At 48.7% G+C, this 15970-nt stretch overlaps 1 protein-coding gene across 3 annotated transcripts in view; it reads left to right on the forward strand.

Annotated features, from left to right (window-relative positions):
- The first annotated feature begins 431 nt into the window (after positions 1–431).
- The window catches only part of AHCYL1 (adenosylhomocysteinase like 1), a 43361-nt gene continuing 27822 nt past the window's right edge, over positions 432–15970 (forward strand). For 2 of the 3 annotated variants that reach the window (XM_030561201.1, XM_030561202.1), the window contains exon 1: positions 432–636. In XM_030561201.1, the coding sequence (XP_030417061.1) occupies positions 529–636 (108 nt within the window). In that variant the 5' untranslated portion in view covers positions 432–528. Of the gene's footprint in view, positions 637–6299; positions 6377–15970 lie in introns of those variants that run through there. The other variant, XM_030561203.1, reaches the window with a different exon arrangement.

Raw genomic sequence — 15970 nt, forward strand, 5'->3', positions numbered from 1 at the left:
CCCCCCATATGCAGCACACCAAGCCTAGCAGGGCCCCAAGGAATGGGAAGCCCTATGCTAAGCTCAGCCCCCCAGTTGTGCTCCCCGGCCCCAGTCACACACCCCAGGCCCAAACGAGGGGCAGGGTCGGGGTGGGCAATGCGCCCTCTCCGCGTGCCGGACCCATCGCCTGGCCCGAGCTCGTTCGCTTCCATTCTTTTCCGCCAGGGGGCGCTGCTCGACCCTGAACGCGGGGACCTGCCCCCTCTGTGCGTATGGCGTCGCCTGCCCGGTCCGTGCGTGCGGCGTGACGCTAGGCACCGCCCCGGGCGCGTGACGTGTACCGGTGGCTAGCCCCGCCCCCTGCCGGTGCGCGCGGCGGCCGCAGTCCACAGCTGCGGAGCGCTCGGAGCCGGCGGGGCCGGAGTCTCCTCATTGAGCGCTCCCGAGCGGGCCCGTCCGACGCCGGCCGCCCCCTCCCCGGCCCGGATCCCCCGGGGGCGCTGCTGACCCCTCCCCTCCCGGTTCGCCCCCCTCCGCAGCGCCAGGATGTCGGTGCCGGATTCCGCCGTGGGGGACGAGATGAAACAGGCCAAGGAGATCGAGGACGCCGAGAAGTATTCCTTCATGGCCACGGTCACCAAGGCGCCCAAGAAGGTACCGGGGGCGGGGGCCCGGTGAGGGGGTGTCAGGGGGCAGGTCCGGTTCGGAGGGGGTGAGGGGGCAGGTCCGGCTCGGGGATCCGATGTGAGGGGGCAGGTCCGGCTCGGGGATCCGATGTGAGGGGGCAGGTCCGGCTCGGGGATCCGATGTGAGGGGGCAGGTCCGGCCCGGGGGTCCGGTTCGGGGGGTGAGGGGGCAGGTCCGGTTCAGGGGATGTGAGGGGGCAGGTCCGGCTCGGGGATCCGATGTGAGGGGGCAGGTCCGGTTCAGGGGATGTGAGGGGGCAGGTCCGGCTCGGGGATCCGATGTGAGGGGGCAGGTCCGGCTCGGGGATCCGATGTGAGGGGGCAGGTCCGGTTCAGGGGATGTGAGGGGGCCGGTCCGGCTCGGGGATCCGATGTGAGGGGGCAGGTCCGGTTCAGGGGATGTGAGGGGGCCGGTCCGGCTCGGGGATCCGATGTGAGGGGGCCGGTCCGGCTCGGGGATCCGATGTGAGGGGGCCGGTCCGGCTCGGGGATCCGATGTGAGGGGGCCGGTCCGGTTCAGGGGATGTGAGGGGGCCGGTCCGGTTCAGGGGATCCGATGTGAGGGGGCCGGTCCGGTTCAGGGGATCCGATGTGAGGGGGCCGGTCCGGTTCAGGGGATGTGAGGGGGCCGGTCCAGCCTGGGAGTCTGGTTCGGGGGGGGGGTGAGGGGGCAGGTCCGGCTCGGGGGATGTGAGGGGGCAGGTCCGGTCCGGGGGTCCGGTTCGGGGGGGTGAGGGGGCAGGTCCGGCTCGGGGATCCGATGTGAGGGGGCCGGTCTGGTTCAGGGGATGTGAGGGGGTAGGTCCGGCTCGGGGATCCGATGTGAGGGGGCAGGTCCGGTTCAGGGGATGTGAGGGGGCAGGTCCAGCCTGGGGGTCTGGTTCGGGGGGGGGGGTCAGGGGGCAGGTCCGGTTCGGGGGATGGGAGGGGGCAGGTCCAGCTGAAGGATCCGATATGAGAGGGCAGGTCCGGTTTGGGGGATGTGAGGGGACAGGTCTGGTTCGGGGATCCGATGTGGTGGGTGTGAGGGGGCAGGTCCGGTTTCGGGTTGGGGGACGCAGATCCAGGTCGGGGGAGAAACCTGTCCCGTGTAGGAGAGTCTGGTTGGAGGTGGGAGAAGGCTGGTCTCAGGTAGGGGAAAGTCTAGTTCAGGGTTGGGATACAGATTGGAGTGAGGATGTAGTTCTGCTACCCTAGAGACCCTTTTGGCAGCTGATCTAAGGCTCGGTTTGTGAGGGCCGGGACATGAGGGTGGGTAATTGTAAAGGCCTGTGAAGAGGCAGCATGTTCCCTGGGAGTGGGGATTACAGGTCTCAGCGGAGCTGGCCACCTGCTGTGCCTCATGGGTTGCATTAGGGGATGGGGGAAGAGCAGGAGCCCATGGGATGTGGATGGGGGAGCTGTTAGCAGGATGGGGTGTCTCAAGGTTGTAGGGAGGATGCCAGGTACAATGCATAAGGCTTTGTGGGGAAGGTGCTTGGGGGAGTTGTGATGGCCTGGTACAGATATCTGTCAGGAGGGAGGTGCACAGATTTGGGGGTTGGTTAGAACTGGGTGGGTTATCTCCTTTGACCCTGAACTCAGGGTCAGTAAGAGAACAGTGTTGCAGTGACTTGGAAGGGTGGATTTGTGGCTGCATGAACTGGGGCATGATAGCAAGGTGCTGGGTGGCCCAAGGGATGTGATGGAATATTCAATGGGTATTTAGAGAATACAGCAAGCCAGGCATTTTGGGGAACAGGGGAGGCCTGCTCCATGTTTGTGGGTGCCGTGGACAAGCTTGGGCAGCCAATGAGAGGAGAGATTTGATGACAATTTGAGGGAAAGACCAATCTGCAGGCAGGTTTATGGGAATGTAACTCAAGCTTCCTGGAGTGCTTGCTGTGCTCAGCATTCCCCTCTTGTCCAGTCACCCTTAAAGTGACTGAAATTTTCCCTTGGGCTTCTCAGTGCTAGCAAAGGCGAGAGCCCTCATGTAGACTGGTCACTCTGCTTTTACTGCTCCGTCGTCTAAATTCTGTCCGAGTAGAATTAGACAAAAGGGCGGTCAACTCTTTGCTACCGCCACCATTGGTAGAGTTGCACTGCTGGTGAATTTCAGATCTTTGCCTGTGTAGATGCAGCTGAGACTCTGGGATTTAGACTTGCTGTGGGAGATCCCTGCTGTGTTGAATATCATGTTCTCCGCTAGGCTGCTGCCACATGCATCAGTGTTAGGACTTGAACAGAGTAGATGGGAAAACGCCAGAGCCCTCAGCCCCTGGAAATGCAAAGCCTTCCTGCTGAGAATTTTTTGGTTGTTGACATAGGTGCTGGAATTTTAGAGGGTGGAGGTACTGGTTTCACCTAGAGGCCACTTAAAATCATTTGCATTTGAGACATCCCCTCCTGCCTAATCTCCTCAAATAACTAGCATTCTGCTGCCAGTGACAGAGGAACTCAGTGGATCTATCTGTTACGCAGACTGTGGATGTAGCCTGGAGGAAGGAGCAGAAGAATGCAGAGGCTAAGAGCTGCTTCTTTCCAGAGGGGGTTCTACAGCTGTAGTCATGCTTTTTGAGAGAACTAAAGCAAACTATTTTCGTTTGTTGTTACCTCCTGCCAATCTTGCACGATAGATATGAAAGTAAGTGTCTGAGGAGTGTGACCACATAAGCTGTACTGTGGCAGTGATGTGACAAACGAATATACTGTAACACTTAAGCAGCCCATGGGTTGGGGGAGTTGCTGTGGTGGTAATGTGGGAAACTCCTTTAATGTGAGGATGAGAGTATGTAGTGTTTAGCTCAATCCAGTGTTCTTGTGGGAGAGGCTCTGGAAGGGCTGATGTACTTGGCTGTATGGGAGGTAATAGTTTCCCCTTGAAACTACTGCTGTAGTTCTAGGCTTGTTTCATAGCTTGATGTGCAGTCAACAGGTTGCAATGCTGCCAAGGCCCTGCCGGGAGCACTTCAGGACATGCAATGAATGGCCTTTGAGGTGGATAACATCAGTAGCCAGTGAAATCTTGGGTGGCATTGCCATCAGTAAGAATGAATGCTTCAGGCCACCATTTTCCCAGCCCACCCGGTGATTGTGAATAGCACTGATAGCAGAGGCGTTGGCAAAAACTCCAAAGTATACAGTGCTAAGTGCCTAGAGCTTATCTCAGAGCTCAAGGCATTTTCAAGTTGCCTCATAACAAAATCATAACCATTAACAGGCCTCTTTCCTTCTTGAGACTTGTATTTATTTCTATTAACGCAAAGCTGATGTGACTTGTGTGTCCCTTTTTTGTGCTTTGAAACTTTCTCCTTTCATACAGCTCCCCCCCCCCCCCCAACCTTCGCTCCACATCTCAGGCAAACAGCTGAGAGTGACTCCCTGTTTTGGCCAGGAGAGAGAGTCCAACAGCAGACTTGCTTTGAACAAACCATTCTCTAAAGGCTGGTGGTCATGAAGATCAGATACATAGGGGGAGGATGGGAACATCTCCAGGATTTGAGAGTGCTGGTACTGGCTCTGTCTCCTTTGTACTAACCATTCTAGAATAGCTTTTCAAAGAGCAGTCGTGTGTCACTTGCTGAGAAGCGCAGTGAAAGTGCTGACAGGAATAAGCATCTCTCGGTGTTCATTTGGACAGGCTGCAAATGTGTTCTGTTTCCCAGGCTAAGTGCCTCACTCAAGAAGCTGGAGGGATCATTAGCAAGAAGCAACTCTGATAGGAACTGGGCTGTGGGAAGAGTAGATGTGTTCCTCATGTTTGATCAGCCCTTTCTGGCAGCCTGAAAGAGCCAGATGGTGAGATCCCTGTTAGCTACATATCCTGGCCTTGAGGAGCTTCTGTTTCTTCTCTTGTCATTGAGTTGGTAAAGGTTAAAAAGTGAAGCAGCAGGAGGTAAGTGATTAAGGGATTAAATGTGATCGGCTCTGGGTTTAAGTACAAGGCCAAAGAAGGCGAGGTGAACTGGCCTGCACAGAAACTTGTGGTCTTTTCCCCCAAGTAGATTGGGGGAGCTAGTTTAGCTGAGGCTCCCTCTTGACTGCAGGCTACTTAATGGAACTCCTCTTGCTTTCTTTTCTGTTAGCAAACTAACACCAGCTTTGTTCTCCAGTGATACTACCACAGTGCAGTGGGCAGTTGAAGAAAGGCAGAGAGGTATACTTAGTCTAGGACATTAACCACTGTGTTCTGTACTGTAGTGCCTGGATGTTGGTAGGAACTTTAGAAACAGATGGATTGCCACCAGCAGGTTTCCCTCCAGCAGTTAATTGTGTTGAGGGTTTTATAGATACATCCAGAACAATATTCTTGTAATGGCTCAGGAATCTTACCCTGTTAGCAAAAAACCGAAATAATCTCTTCCCCACAGCTCACTGTCAAATCAGGGGCTGTTCAGTATAGGGTGCCTAGTGGTTTGAACTGTTTTCATTAAGAACACCAGTTTGCTCAAGTCCCTTCTATTCAGTGAGCAGGGCTTTCTGGGGCTTTGGCTCATAGACTATTTCAGTGACAAGTGATTGTATATTCAGGTGGGAGTGATATCTGCTGTTTGGTCTAAGGTGGGATGAATTCTAAGTAGGGAAAATGTGCTGAGACCATAGTGAACATCAGGATCAGGGAGCTCTGACCCTAACTAGGGCTGGATCCAAAGCATAGTATCTATTCAGGGTTTCTATCATGGACTGAAACAGCAGCAGCTTAGTGACATATCTCTGCAGTATTCTCTTGTCACGCCACCTATGAATAGGGCCCTACCAAATTCAGGGACCATTTTGGTCAATTTCACAGTCATAGGATTTTAAAGATCATAAATCTCATGATTTCAGCTCTTTAAATCCTGAAATTTCACAGCATTTGTAAGAATTCTGATTCAAAAAGGGGGATGGGGGTGCAAGGTTAGTGTTGGGGGGTTTGCGATACTGCTGCCCTTACTTCTGCGGTGCTGCTGGCGGTGGCACTGCCTTCAGAGCTGGGCAGCTGGAGAGCGGCGGCTGCTGGCCGGGAACCCAGCTCTGAAGGCAGAGCCGCCTCCAGCAGCAGCACAGAAGTAAGGATGGCATGGCATGGTATTGCCACCCTTACTTCTGCACTGCTGCCTGCAGAGCTGGGCCCTCAGTCAGCAGTTGCTACTCTCCACCCGCCAAGCTCTGAAGGTGGTGCAGAAGTAAGGGTGGCATGGTATGGTACTGCCACCCTTATTTCTGTGCTGCTGCTGGCATGGCTCTGCCATCAGAAGCTGCCAATCTCCAGCTGCCCAGATCTGAAGGCAGTGCAGAAGTAAGGGTGGTAATACTGTGATTCCCCTCCCCCCCAACCTTGTGACCCCCCTCCCCACGCCTCTCTTTTGGGTCAGGACCCCCAATTTTAGGAACACTGGTCCACCCTGTTAAATCTGTATAGTATAGGGTAAAAGCACACACAAGGCCAGACCTCATGGGGGGAGACCAGATTTCAGAATCTGTGATGCGCTTTTCATGGCCGTGAATTTAGTAGGGCCCTACCTATGAAGTGTAACAGCCTAGCTTACACGTTCATCTACCTTGCCAGGTGTGGGCTACTTTTCATCAGGTTGAACTGCTGTCAGCTATGCTTATTCATGCAACAGAACTGAAATGTTTTCACATTTTGCAAGGGCTAAAAGCACTCTCATGCTCCCTGCTCTGTCAGGCAGACTGGAGCTCGCAGCACCTGCTGAAGACTCTGTCCTCCTTGGTCTGAGAAGCAGGTAAGTGTGGTATTTCTCCCCCCACTACTTCTCCCAGTTAAACCAGCTGCACTGGCTCTGTGGGTTTTTTGCTTCTGAACCTGTGTATGATGGCATCAGTGGAATCCCGCTGAGGCTGTGTTCCAGGGGTGCCAAGGAGAATACTAATGTACTGCTGCAGCTTTGCAGTGGTACAGACTCAGAGCTACTCTGTGCATGATGGGGGAAGGACAGAGCCAGGGAAGACTGGGGGGTGGGGGGAAGGGAATGAGGCACTGGGAGGACTGAATTTGGGGGGGTGGGTATAGATGTAAATGGGATCCAATTAGACATGATTTTAAATCCCTCTGGATTACACTCAGTGCATTCCCTAGAGCTTTTGTGTCTGTTGCTAATTTTTGAGGTCACTTACACAAGCTGCTCTGGTGCTTTCCCTGGTGCTGGCTAGCCTTGCTAAACAGGGCCTGTTTGCTCCTGGGACATCAGTCCTTCTGTGGATGAGTTTAGTTGTGCCCTTCCCAGGGCAGAATTGCCACACGCTACACAGCCCCTTTCCGTAAATACAAGATTACTGCCAAGGGGTATGATGTACTCCATTAAGCCTGTGCTGGATTGCTATCTGTCTGCAGGATACCAGTGAATCAAGCTACTCTGACAACCTGGGAAGGAAATGTGTTCTGGAATGCATTTCTCGGAGTGTCTCAAGTGAGCCAGAAATTAGAGATGGAAAAGACCACTTAGCTCTCCTGCCCCCTGCCAGCGATAAGATTTTTCCCTCTAGGATCAGGATACTTTGGCGCTTCCTCCTTTGATCCCTAAAGGCTGTCGCAATCTAGCCAATAGATTTCCTTATCAAATTTTCTTAAGAGTCATTCTGAATTTCTTTCTGACATGGATTTGCTGGGATTAAATTATCACCCATAAATCCTCCCCCACTCTTTAGCTACTTGGAGATGGTTCTGAGTCCACCATGTCACTTCCATAGATTGTCTACACTGGACAGTTAACCCTGGTTATTGGCCTCCACTCTGAGGAGCTGGGTTAGCATAACCAAGATGTGAGCATCCCCACTGCAAAGTCCCATCTGCCCACTGTTTGCACGCTTGCTGGTTTGTGACTGGGAGCATATCCCATGGTTCTTTGTGCTGAGATGCTCTAGGATTCTTTCCTAGTCAGTTGTATCAATTGTGGGAGAACTTGTCTGTCCTTCTGAGGGAATTGTGGGAAGCCATTAAAGGACTGTTAGCACTTGAGTGATTTAGCCTGTTTTCTCAATGCAAAGTGGGCAAGTTTCAGCCTGACTTAAAGCAGACCTTGCTTTCTACCCCACATTCCCAGTTGCGTAAGCAAGCCTGAGTTTAAAGTACCTCCAGACCTGTGTCAGATGTTTTTCTTTGGACTGGTAGGAGGGTTAAGGCTAAAACCCAGGTAAGAGCCCAGGATTAACTCTGCAGTGGAGACATACCGTTAGACTCTGATTAGCCAGACCCCGCACATTTAACTGTCATTCTTCCTTAACTGTGTGTTTCTTTGTTGTAGCTGTTGGTCCCAGGATACGAGACATGCATAATGGGTGAGGTAATATCTTTTACCAGGCCAACTGCTTTTGGTCCAATAAAAGATATTACCTGACTCACCTTGTCACTCTTCCTTAAGTAATTCTCTGCTGCCTCCTGACTTTCTTTGTGATCTTCCTGCAATTTGCTTGTTTGTCTAGTGACAAGGTGCCCAAGCTTGGATGCAGTATTCCAGGCGCTCTTCCATGAGTGAGACAGAGAGAGGGGGTTGTCACCTCCCCGGTTCTGTACTGAGATGCTTCCATATGCACAGCCAGCAGTTAGTGGCCTTTCTTCTAATTGCTGTCTGCTGTAAGTTGCTCTCAGCATTACTGCTTTCTAGGTTAATCCCATTACTGCACAGCTGTATTTTTTGTATATTTTTTCTAAGTATTAACAGCACTCTTCCAAACTGAATCTCATTCTGTTACCTTCCGTATTTCTGATATTGCTAGAACTCTATATTTCTGCCAGCCCTAGTATTCACTACTCCTGCTGGTCTGTAGTATTGTCCGTACCTTTCATTAGCATCCTCTTTACCTCCTTTCCAAATCTATAATGAAGAATTTAAATTGGGCCGGACCTTGCTTTGATCCCTATAGTAACCTACTGTAGGTTCTCCCAGGGGGCTGAGCAGATCCTTCTGTGCATCTTTATGTTTGGTCTGAGGTGAGCAGTGATTACTGTTATAAGTCCTGTCAAGAGGCCCCTGAGGCTCTTCCTGATGGGATTCTTTCCAAAGGGAATTCTACTTGTGTCCTCCAGTGATAAGAGGAGAAAGTGATCTGACACTTTGGATTCACCAACATAGATTTTGAAATAATTCTACATAAGTTTAGAGGAGGAGGATTGTAGCTGATGTGGAGAACCTGAAGGGGGCCCCTTCTTGCACACCAAGATGATGGTGACATTTGGGGTCCACTTGAATGACACATGCATCCTTTCTGCTTTGTCCTTTGGACTGACATTCCAGGGATCAAATCCATTTGTTCTCCATATATTCTCTGCTGTGGCCATTGGGAATAGGCTGAGTTTCCAACTTTATGACACTTCAGCCACTAGAAGAGTGATTAAAATCCTCCATGTATTCCCTGTCCTCCTTTGCAGCTGCTCTGGCAGGCTTCTCAAGAGTCTCATTGTAAAAATGGCAGTTCTAGGTGATTAGGGATCACAGATCATGCAGGTACAACCCTTTTTGAATACTGCAAGTTTCCCTTTCTGCTCCATTAGGATTACTGTTACCAGTCAAGAGGCCCTGAAGCTCTTCCTGATGGGAACCTGGTTCTGATACAAGCAGTGCCCATTCTCAAACATAGGAGATCTAGTGGTGGTAGTTTTTTAAAACTCTTCCTGAAATGGATGGTTGTTTTGCAGTATGGAACAGGCTATAACAATACTTTCTTTGGGATCCTGACAATTCTTTCCACAGTTGGATTCCAGCTTGGACAGTGTTTACATCCCTTTGTTCCCAATTGCTAAGCGTTTCTCAATCTTGCTATGGGAATCTGCTCTCCAGGGCCAGGTTTGAGCTGACTGTTGGAGATAAACGTATGACATTTTTAGCAGTGCATTGTCTGTTCATCTGTTTTACAGACAGAAGATCCTGTTTTCAATGGTTACCCAGCAGAGTGGCAAATCAGTTGCTTAATGGAAGGGACTTAATAAAGGGGGAACAGAATTGTGCAAATAGAACAATGCTTAGTATGTTTCCCTGATTTTAAGAACAGGATCTTGTCTAATAAAGGATGCCCCTTTCTTGTATGAGTTTCAGTGCATTATAATATATTCATGTGTTCTCCAGTGCACGAGATGTTACATTTTGTGGTAAGGTTCTTGAATTTCCTATTAAGCTCTCTGATCAGTTGAGCATTCATAGGTGTTTTGTAATGGAGAGAATCAAATCCTAATACAAAATGTGCTCCAAACTGGGGGCAACCGTATGTAAGTGGGATACTGAAAAGGTCTTCACCTCATTTGAGACCAGCAGTGTACTAGAACTTAACAGGTTTGAACAGTGCCACCAGTGTAGACTTAATGGCTTTATTAGTCCATAAGCCATAAAGCTAAGCAGGGATTTATGAAAGTTTACTTATGCTCTGACCGTATTCATTTAATTGTCATTAAAAATGTCCCTTTTTCCAAAGGCTAAATGTAGCTCAGTGTTTTCCGCCCAAGAACAGTTGTTGATCTAGACTCCATGGGATATTGGCAACGTGGCAGCAGACGTTGGGCAGAATATGGAGACTCCAGGCAGAGAGGTGGTTCTCAGCCTTGCAGAGTGTATAGAGTGAATTCTGAGCAGCAGTCATGGCAAATTTGTTCTTGAAATTGAGGCTGCCTCTGCACTAGGAAAATAGCTTCTGCTGCACCTGGAGTCTTGTGGGATTTGTGCCTTTGAGAAGGCACGACACAGATGTTGCAGCTATTCATGCTGCTCGTGGGGCTACCCAGCTGCCCTGTCACATCGGGCCAGTTGAACTGTGAATTTTAATTACACTGTCTGATCAATACCGTGACCTTGGTTACGGGCTTGTTGCTGCTGTAGAATCTGTTTACTGCAGGTTTGTAGCAGAGAAAGGACTTCACTGGCCAGGGACATGGTGTTCCGATTAGTCAAACAGGCAGCATTGTAATGCAGGGTGGGAAGCCTGCTGCTGCAGGGGAAGTGCATATTGCCTTGGTGCTGCCTACTGTTATCCTTGAGAGAGCCATCAGATCCCAGTGCTATCCTGGCTCTCACTTTGTTTTTCCAAAACTTGAGGAGTCCCTGTACCTACTGGGTTCCGCCTGCTCACTGCTTAAGGATCCCCCCCGCTCCCCCCAGCCTAAGGGGAGGATCTACAGGACCTCAAAACCCAACTGAGTTCAGGGGACAACTAATAAAAGAAAGGGACAGGAGAGGGAGTGGTTTAGTTCATAAATACCAGAGTGAGGTAGCAGGGGCCTTTGCCAATGGGGGTTCTGTCTCTTTTCAGGCTTCTCAGGGTGGGGGAGGTGGCTGGAGCCTGCCTAAGAGCAGCCTGGAGGCAGTGCCCTCAGCTCCCTCTTGCAAAGATTCTCTTTGCGTTCCTTTCATTGAGTGACTTGGACCTTGGTGCTGTGGAAACTCTTGTCACTTGATCCTGATGTTTTCAGGAGTTCTCCTCCTCCCTGCTCTTCATCAAAAGTCAGGATCAGAATATTGCACATTCTTTTCTGGTACCACAGGGAGAAGATTAATTCCAATCTGGGCATGTTTGGAATGAGAGCATTTTGCCAATTCCTATTGCACTTGGATCAAGAGACTGTACGCATATAGTGTGGCCGCAGTCTTCCCGTGTAAAACAACCTAATTCGCCAATAATCTCCTAGATGCAGTTCCATGGGCTATTGTACTTCATTCTGTCATCAGGTGTAGGCAAGATAAAGATTGACTCCTGATGACCCCTCTTACTTAACTGACAGGAAACCATTCATTCCCCAACTGGTGGAGGAATTGCAGTGCATGGCTGGTTCTTTTTCAAGTATATGTTGTTATGAGTGCTCCCCTGTAGCACATACGTGCACCTGTGTGCTCTTGAGTAGAGAATACAAAGCAATGGCCGTTGGCCTCCCCTGAGCAGCACCTTGTGCTCCCAAATGAATCCTAGAATATTAGGGTTGGAAGAGACCTCAGGAGGTCATCTAGTCCAACTCCCTGCTCAAAGCAGGACCGATTCCCAACTAAATAATCCTAAGCAAAGCGTTGTCACGCCGGGCCTTAAAACCTCTAAGGAAGGAGATTCCACCACCTCCCTAGGGAACCCATTCCAGTGTTTCACCACCCTTCTAGTGAAATAGTGTTTCCTAATATCCATCCTAGACTTCCCCCACTGCAACTTGAGACCATTGCTTCTTGTTCTGTCATCTGCCCCCACTGAGAACAGTTTAGCTCCATCCTCTTTGTAACCCCGTCAAGGTTCCTCCCCTGCTCTGAACTTTAGGGTACAGATGTGGGGACCTGTATGGACACTTGTAAACTTAATTACTAGCTTAGATCTGGTAACACTGCCACCATCCAGAAATTTCAGTGTCTGGAACACTTCCCGTCTCCTCAAAACCTTCCCCTCCCTGGGCAGCCTTGAGAGGCTTTTTCACCAAGTTCCTGGTGAACACCGATCCAACCCCTTGGATCTTAACACAAGGAGAATTTAACCATCCCCCTTCCTTTCCCCTACCAATTCCTGGTGAGTCCAGATCCAATCCCCTTGGATCTTAAAACAAGGAAAAATCAATCAGGGTCTTAGAAAGCTTTTAATTAAAGAGAGAGAGGTAAAAATCATCTCTGTAAAATCAGGATGGAAAATACTTTACAGGGTAATCAGATTCATATAGGCCAGAGAAACTCCCTCTAGCCTTAGGATTCAAAGTTACAGCAAACAGAGGTAGAATCCTCTCAGCAAAAAGGAACATTTACAGGTTGAGAAAACAAAAATAAGACTAACACACCTGGCCTGGCGGTTACTTACAAGTTTGAAACATGAGAGACTGATTCAGAAAGATTCGGAGAGCCTGGATTGGCGTCTGGTCCCTCTTAGTCCCAAGAGCGAACAACCCTCAAAACAAAGAGCACAAACAAAAAACTTCCCCCACCAAGATTTGAAAGTATCTTGTCCCCTTATTGGTCCTCTGGTCAGATGTCAGCCAGGTTTACTGAGCTTCTTAACCCTTTACAGGTAAAAGAGATTACCCCGTAACTATCTGTTTATGACACCTCCCTTCTGGTAGTTAGAAGCTGCTATCAACCCCCCCTCACTCTTCTCTTCTGCAGACTAAATAACCCCAGTTCCCTGAGCCTTGCCTCGTAAGTCATGTGTCCCCGCCCCCTAATCATTTTTGTTGCCCTCTGCTGGACTCTCTCCAATTTGTCCACATCCCTTCTGTAGTAGGGGGACCAAAACTGGACACACTATTCCAGGTGTGGTCTCACCAGTGTTGAATAGAGGGGAATAATCACTTCCCTCGATCTGCTGGCAATGCTCCTACTAATGCAGCCAATATGCCATTGGCCTTCTTTGCAACACTGCTGACTCCTATCCAGCTTCTCGTCCACTGTAATCCCCAGGTCCTCTTCTGCAGAACTGCTGCTTAGCCAGTTGGTCCCTGTAGTGGTGCATGGGATTCTTTCTTCCTAAGTGCAGGACTCTGCATATAAGGAACCATGGACCCACCACTGCTCAGGTCCTTCTCAATCGCCTGTGTAAGTGGTTTATTTAGATCACTTAGGTCAGCTACAGCAAGAAGCTTTGTTGCTGAAATTCTGTCTTGTGTGTGGTATCCCACTGATCTAAACAGGTACAAGAGCTGGTTCTCAGGCGTGAGAGTAACAAAACCAGAGATGATTTGATCTGCTGAATTAAGTTGGTAAAGATGCTGATTTGTTCCTGGAAAGAGTGGTTGCTGCATTAGGAGATGGAAGATCTATTCATCGTCCCATAGACAGCAGTGATTGGTGGGAAAACCTGTACATTGGATCCCAGTGATGGACCTAGCTAGAGACTCTAGCTTAGCCCTCCTGAGAGTGAGGAATAGCTGCATGAAGGGTGAATCAAGTGTTTCAGGAAGAGGGTGTCTACCACAGTGTGGCCATGGGCTGCAGTCAGTCTGGAGTAGTCTTGTGGCCAGTCAGGCTCATGCTCCTGGACTTAAATGTAATTTTCCAGTCCCGATGAGTTGCACACAGATTACACTGGATGTGAATGAGACCTCAGCACTAGAACATACCCTCACCTTTGCCTGAACTCTGCATTGATATTCTGCCAGCCAAGATGCAGTTTCAGCTCTCTCACCAGAGCAGTGCTCAAATGGTTAGGAATGGCTGGATTTTATGTTGTGTAACACACACATTAAGGTTATGCTGCTTATTCTGATACTGGCAGGCTGCTGTGGAAGAGCCGCTTGCTTCTAAACGGGCACTTTGCTTGTCTTTCTACTGGTACCAATCACAGTGGATTGGCCAAAAATCATGTCAGTTGTATGTTTTTCATCTTTATCCCATTTCAGGCTGTTGATATTGCAGAGCTTTGTTCTCCATTTTTACGTTTGTTTTACAGTTTTCCTAAGATAGGAAAAAGTACAAGGATATCATAATGCTCAATGTCCTTTATATCCTATAGGCTACATAGTCAGATGAGGGCTGTTGAAGTCTGCTTGGTATTGAAGCTCATGCAGCTCATACTGCTTTTTGCTCTGTTTGTATACCCCAGGTACCGTAGGTCCTGGTCCATGACCGTATCACAATACATGTAAGGCCTGAAAGGTTACGGTAAATAACTTGTACTTGTGTCTACCCTGTAAGACTCTGTGAAGAACTGGAGAACCTAATAAGCTTATAACATTATGGATACCAGGGAAGCGAAGTCCCATTACTTGGGAAAGGAAGTGACTTAATTGCACTGTTTAAAACTTTTCTTTTGTTTTTTTTGTTTTTGTTCTACCTATGTAACTTAAACACTGAACCCAGCAGGGAGGAAAGTTATTTTGTTGAAGATTCAGCACCTCTCCTCCCTTTATCTAACTTTCTAGCCCATCTCTGGGTCTTCAAAAGAGAGAGCAGAACCAGGGAGACTCAGAGTTGATATGCCTGAAATCTCTAAAGAGTAATAACAAATAATCAAGTGGAAAAGATCTCTGGTTTTTTAGTCTCATAACCGAAAAGGGCCCAGACACTTGTATTTTTTTTCCTTTGCAGGTCACCTTTAAACACACTCCCTGCTCAGGTGCTGATCAGCATTATATTGCAGATACTTTCCACGCTGCTGTCACCATTCAGCCTGAATAAGAAATACAGCAGGTGTGGCAGCCTGAAGTAAATGGTCCCCAAACAGTTATAAATTAAATACTTAAAAATTGCATTAATGCAACACTGATAAGACTTTACCGCCGGAAGGTAAAGAGTCAATGATTATTGCTACAGCAAACTCAGCCCAACCCCCTGGGATAATTGCAGTGCTCTGTATTGAACTCTGCGGTCAGGGAGTCAGGAGACCTGACTGCTGCTCACCAGCAGTATGACTTTGGGCTCTCCTAGCTTAACCTTGTGCTGATTCAGTTTGCCCACTTGTGAAGTGTGTACTGTTGCAGTTGTATGCATGTGTGCAGTATTGTGTAAATGCTTTGGGGGAAACTAATGGTGTGGTTGGAAAGCAAGTGTGAAATCTTCAGTTCAAAAGGCAGCTTTTATGAAAAGCTCTTAGCCCTTGACAGCTGGAGCTTAGTCGCAGTACTTTCCCGGACCTCTCTAACAAGGGAGTTGGTACTGCAGTACAACATTGATGAAGAACTGAGTAAAAGTTCCCATTCTACAGTCCTTCTGGCTGTGTATGCAATTTCCAAGTATCATTATTTAAAGTCACTTCGCTTTTAGTATTTGGCATAATGGGTAACAGTTCCAAAAATGACTGTGTAAAGGTAGACATCTAAGGAGCTTTGGGATACTGAGCTCTCCTCACCCACTGATTTTGGTGGGTGGTGGTTTCTGTTTCTGAAAAACAGACTCTTTATTTAGGGTTGGGCTCTTCCAAAGATCCAGAGGTGGGTAAGTGCCCAACTCGCAAAATGTACACTTCACTTTTTTGGGTCTTGTTGACATTCAAAATTGCACTGGTTTAACTTTAAATTAGTTTAAAAACTGATTTAGTTAGAAGTGGATCCTCTATATGATGAGTTTAAATCAGATTAGGAGTTGGCCTACACTGTTGCACTAATTTAACTAAATTGCTTTAAACGCTAACCTGCAGTTGAAGCTTGTCTTTGAATATAGGCGAGGTCTCAATCTCCTTTCACAATTCCAGCCTGAGCGTTTAACCTTCAGGCACACTTTTAAAAACTGATCCCTATACGTATAATTTATGCAATCTCCAGCTCTAAAATCCTTCCCAGAGTCCAAGGGCTGTATATTTTATCTCTCCTTTTGGTAGCAAAACTTTGCCTATGCTCCTTGAGGAATGAGTTACTTTGACCCTGAGTTTTTTATAAAGCAGTAATTGTTATTGTTCTCAGTTACTATTTAACCATCAGACCCTTAAGATCACATTTATTT

This window comes from Gopherus evgoodei, chromosome 4, assembly GCF_007399415.2.
Source record: "Gopherus evgoodei ecotype Sinaloan lineage chromosome 4, rGopEvg1_v1.p, whole genome shotgun sequence".
NCBI classification, from domain to species: Eukaryota; Metazoa; Chordata; order Testudines; family Testudinidae; genus Gopherus; species Gopherus evgoodei.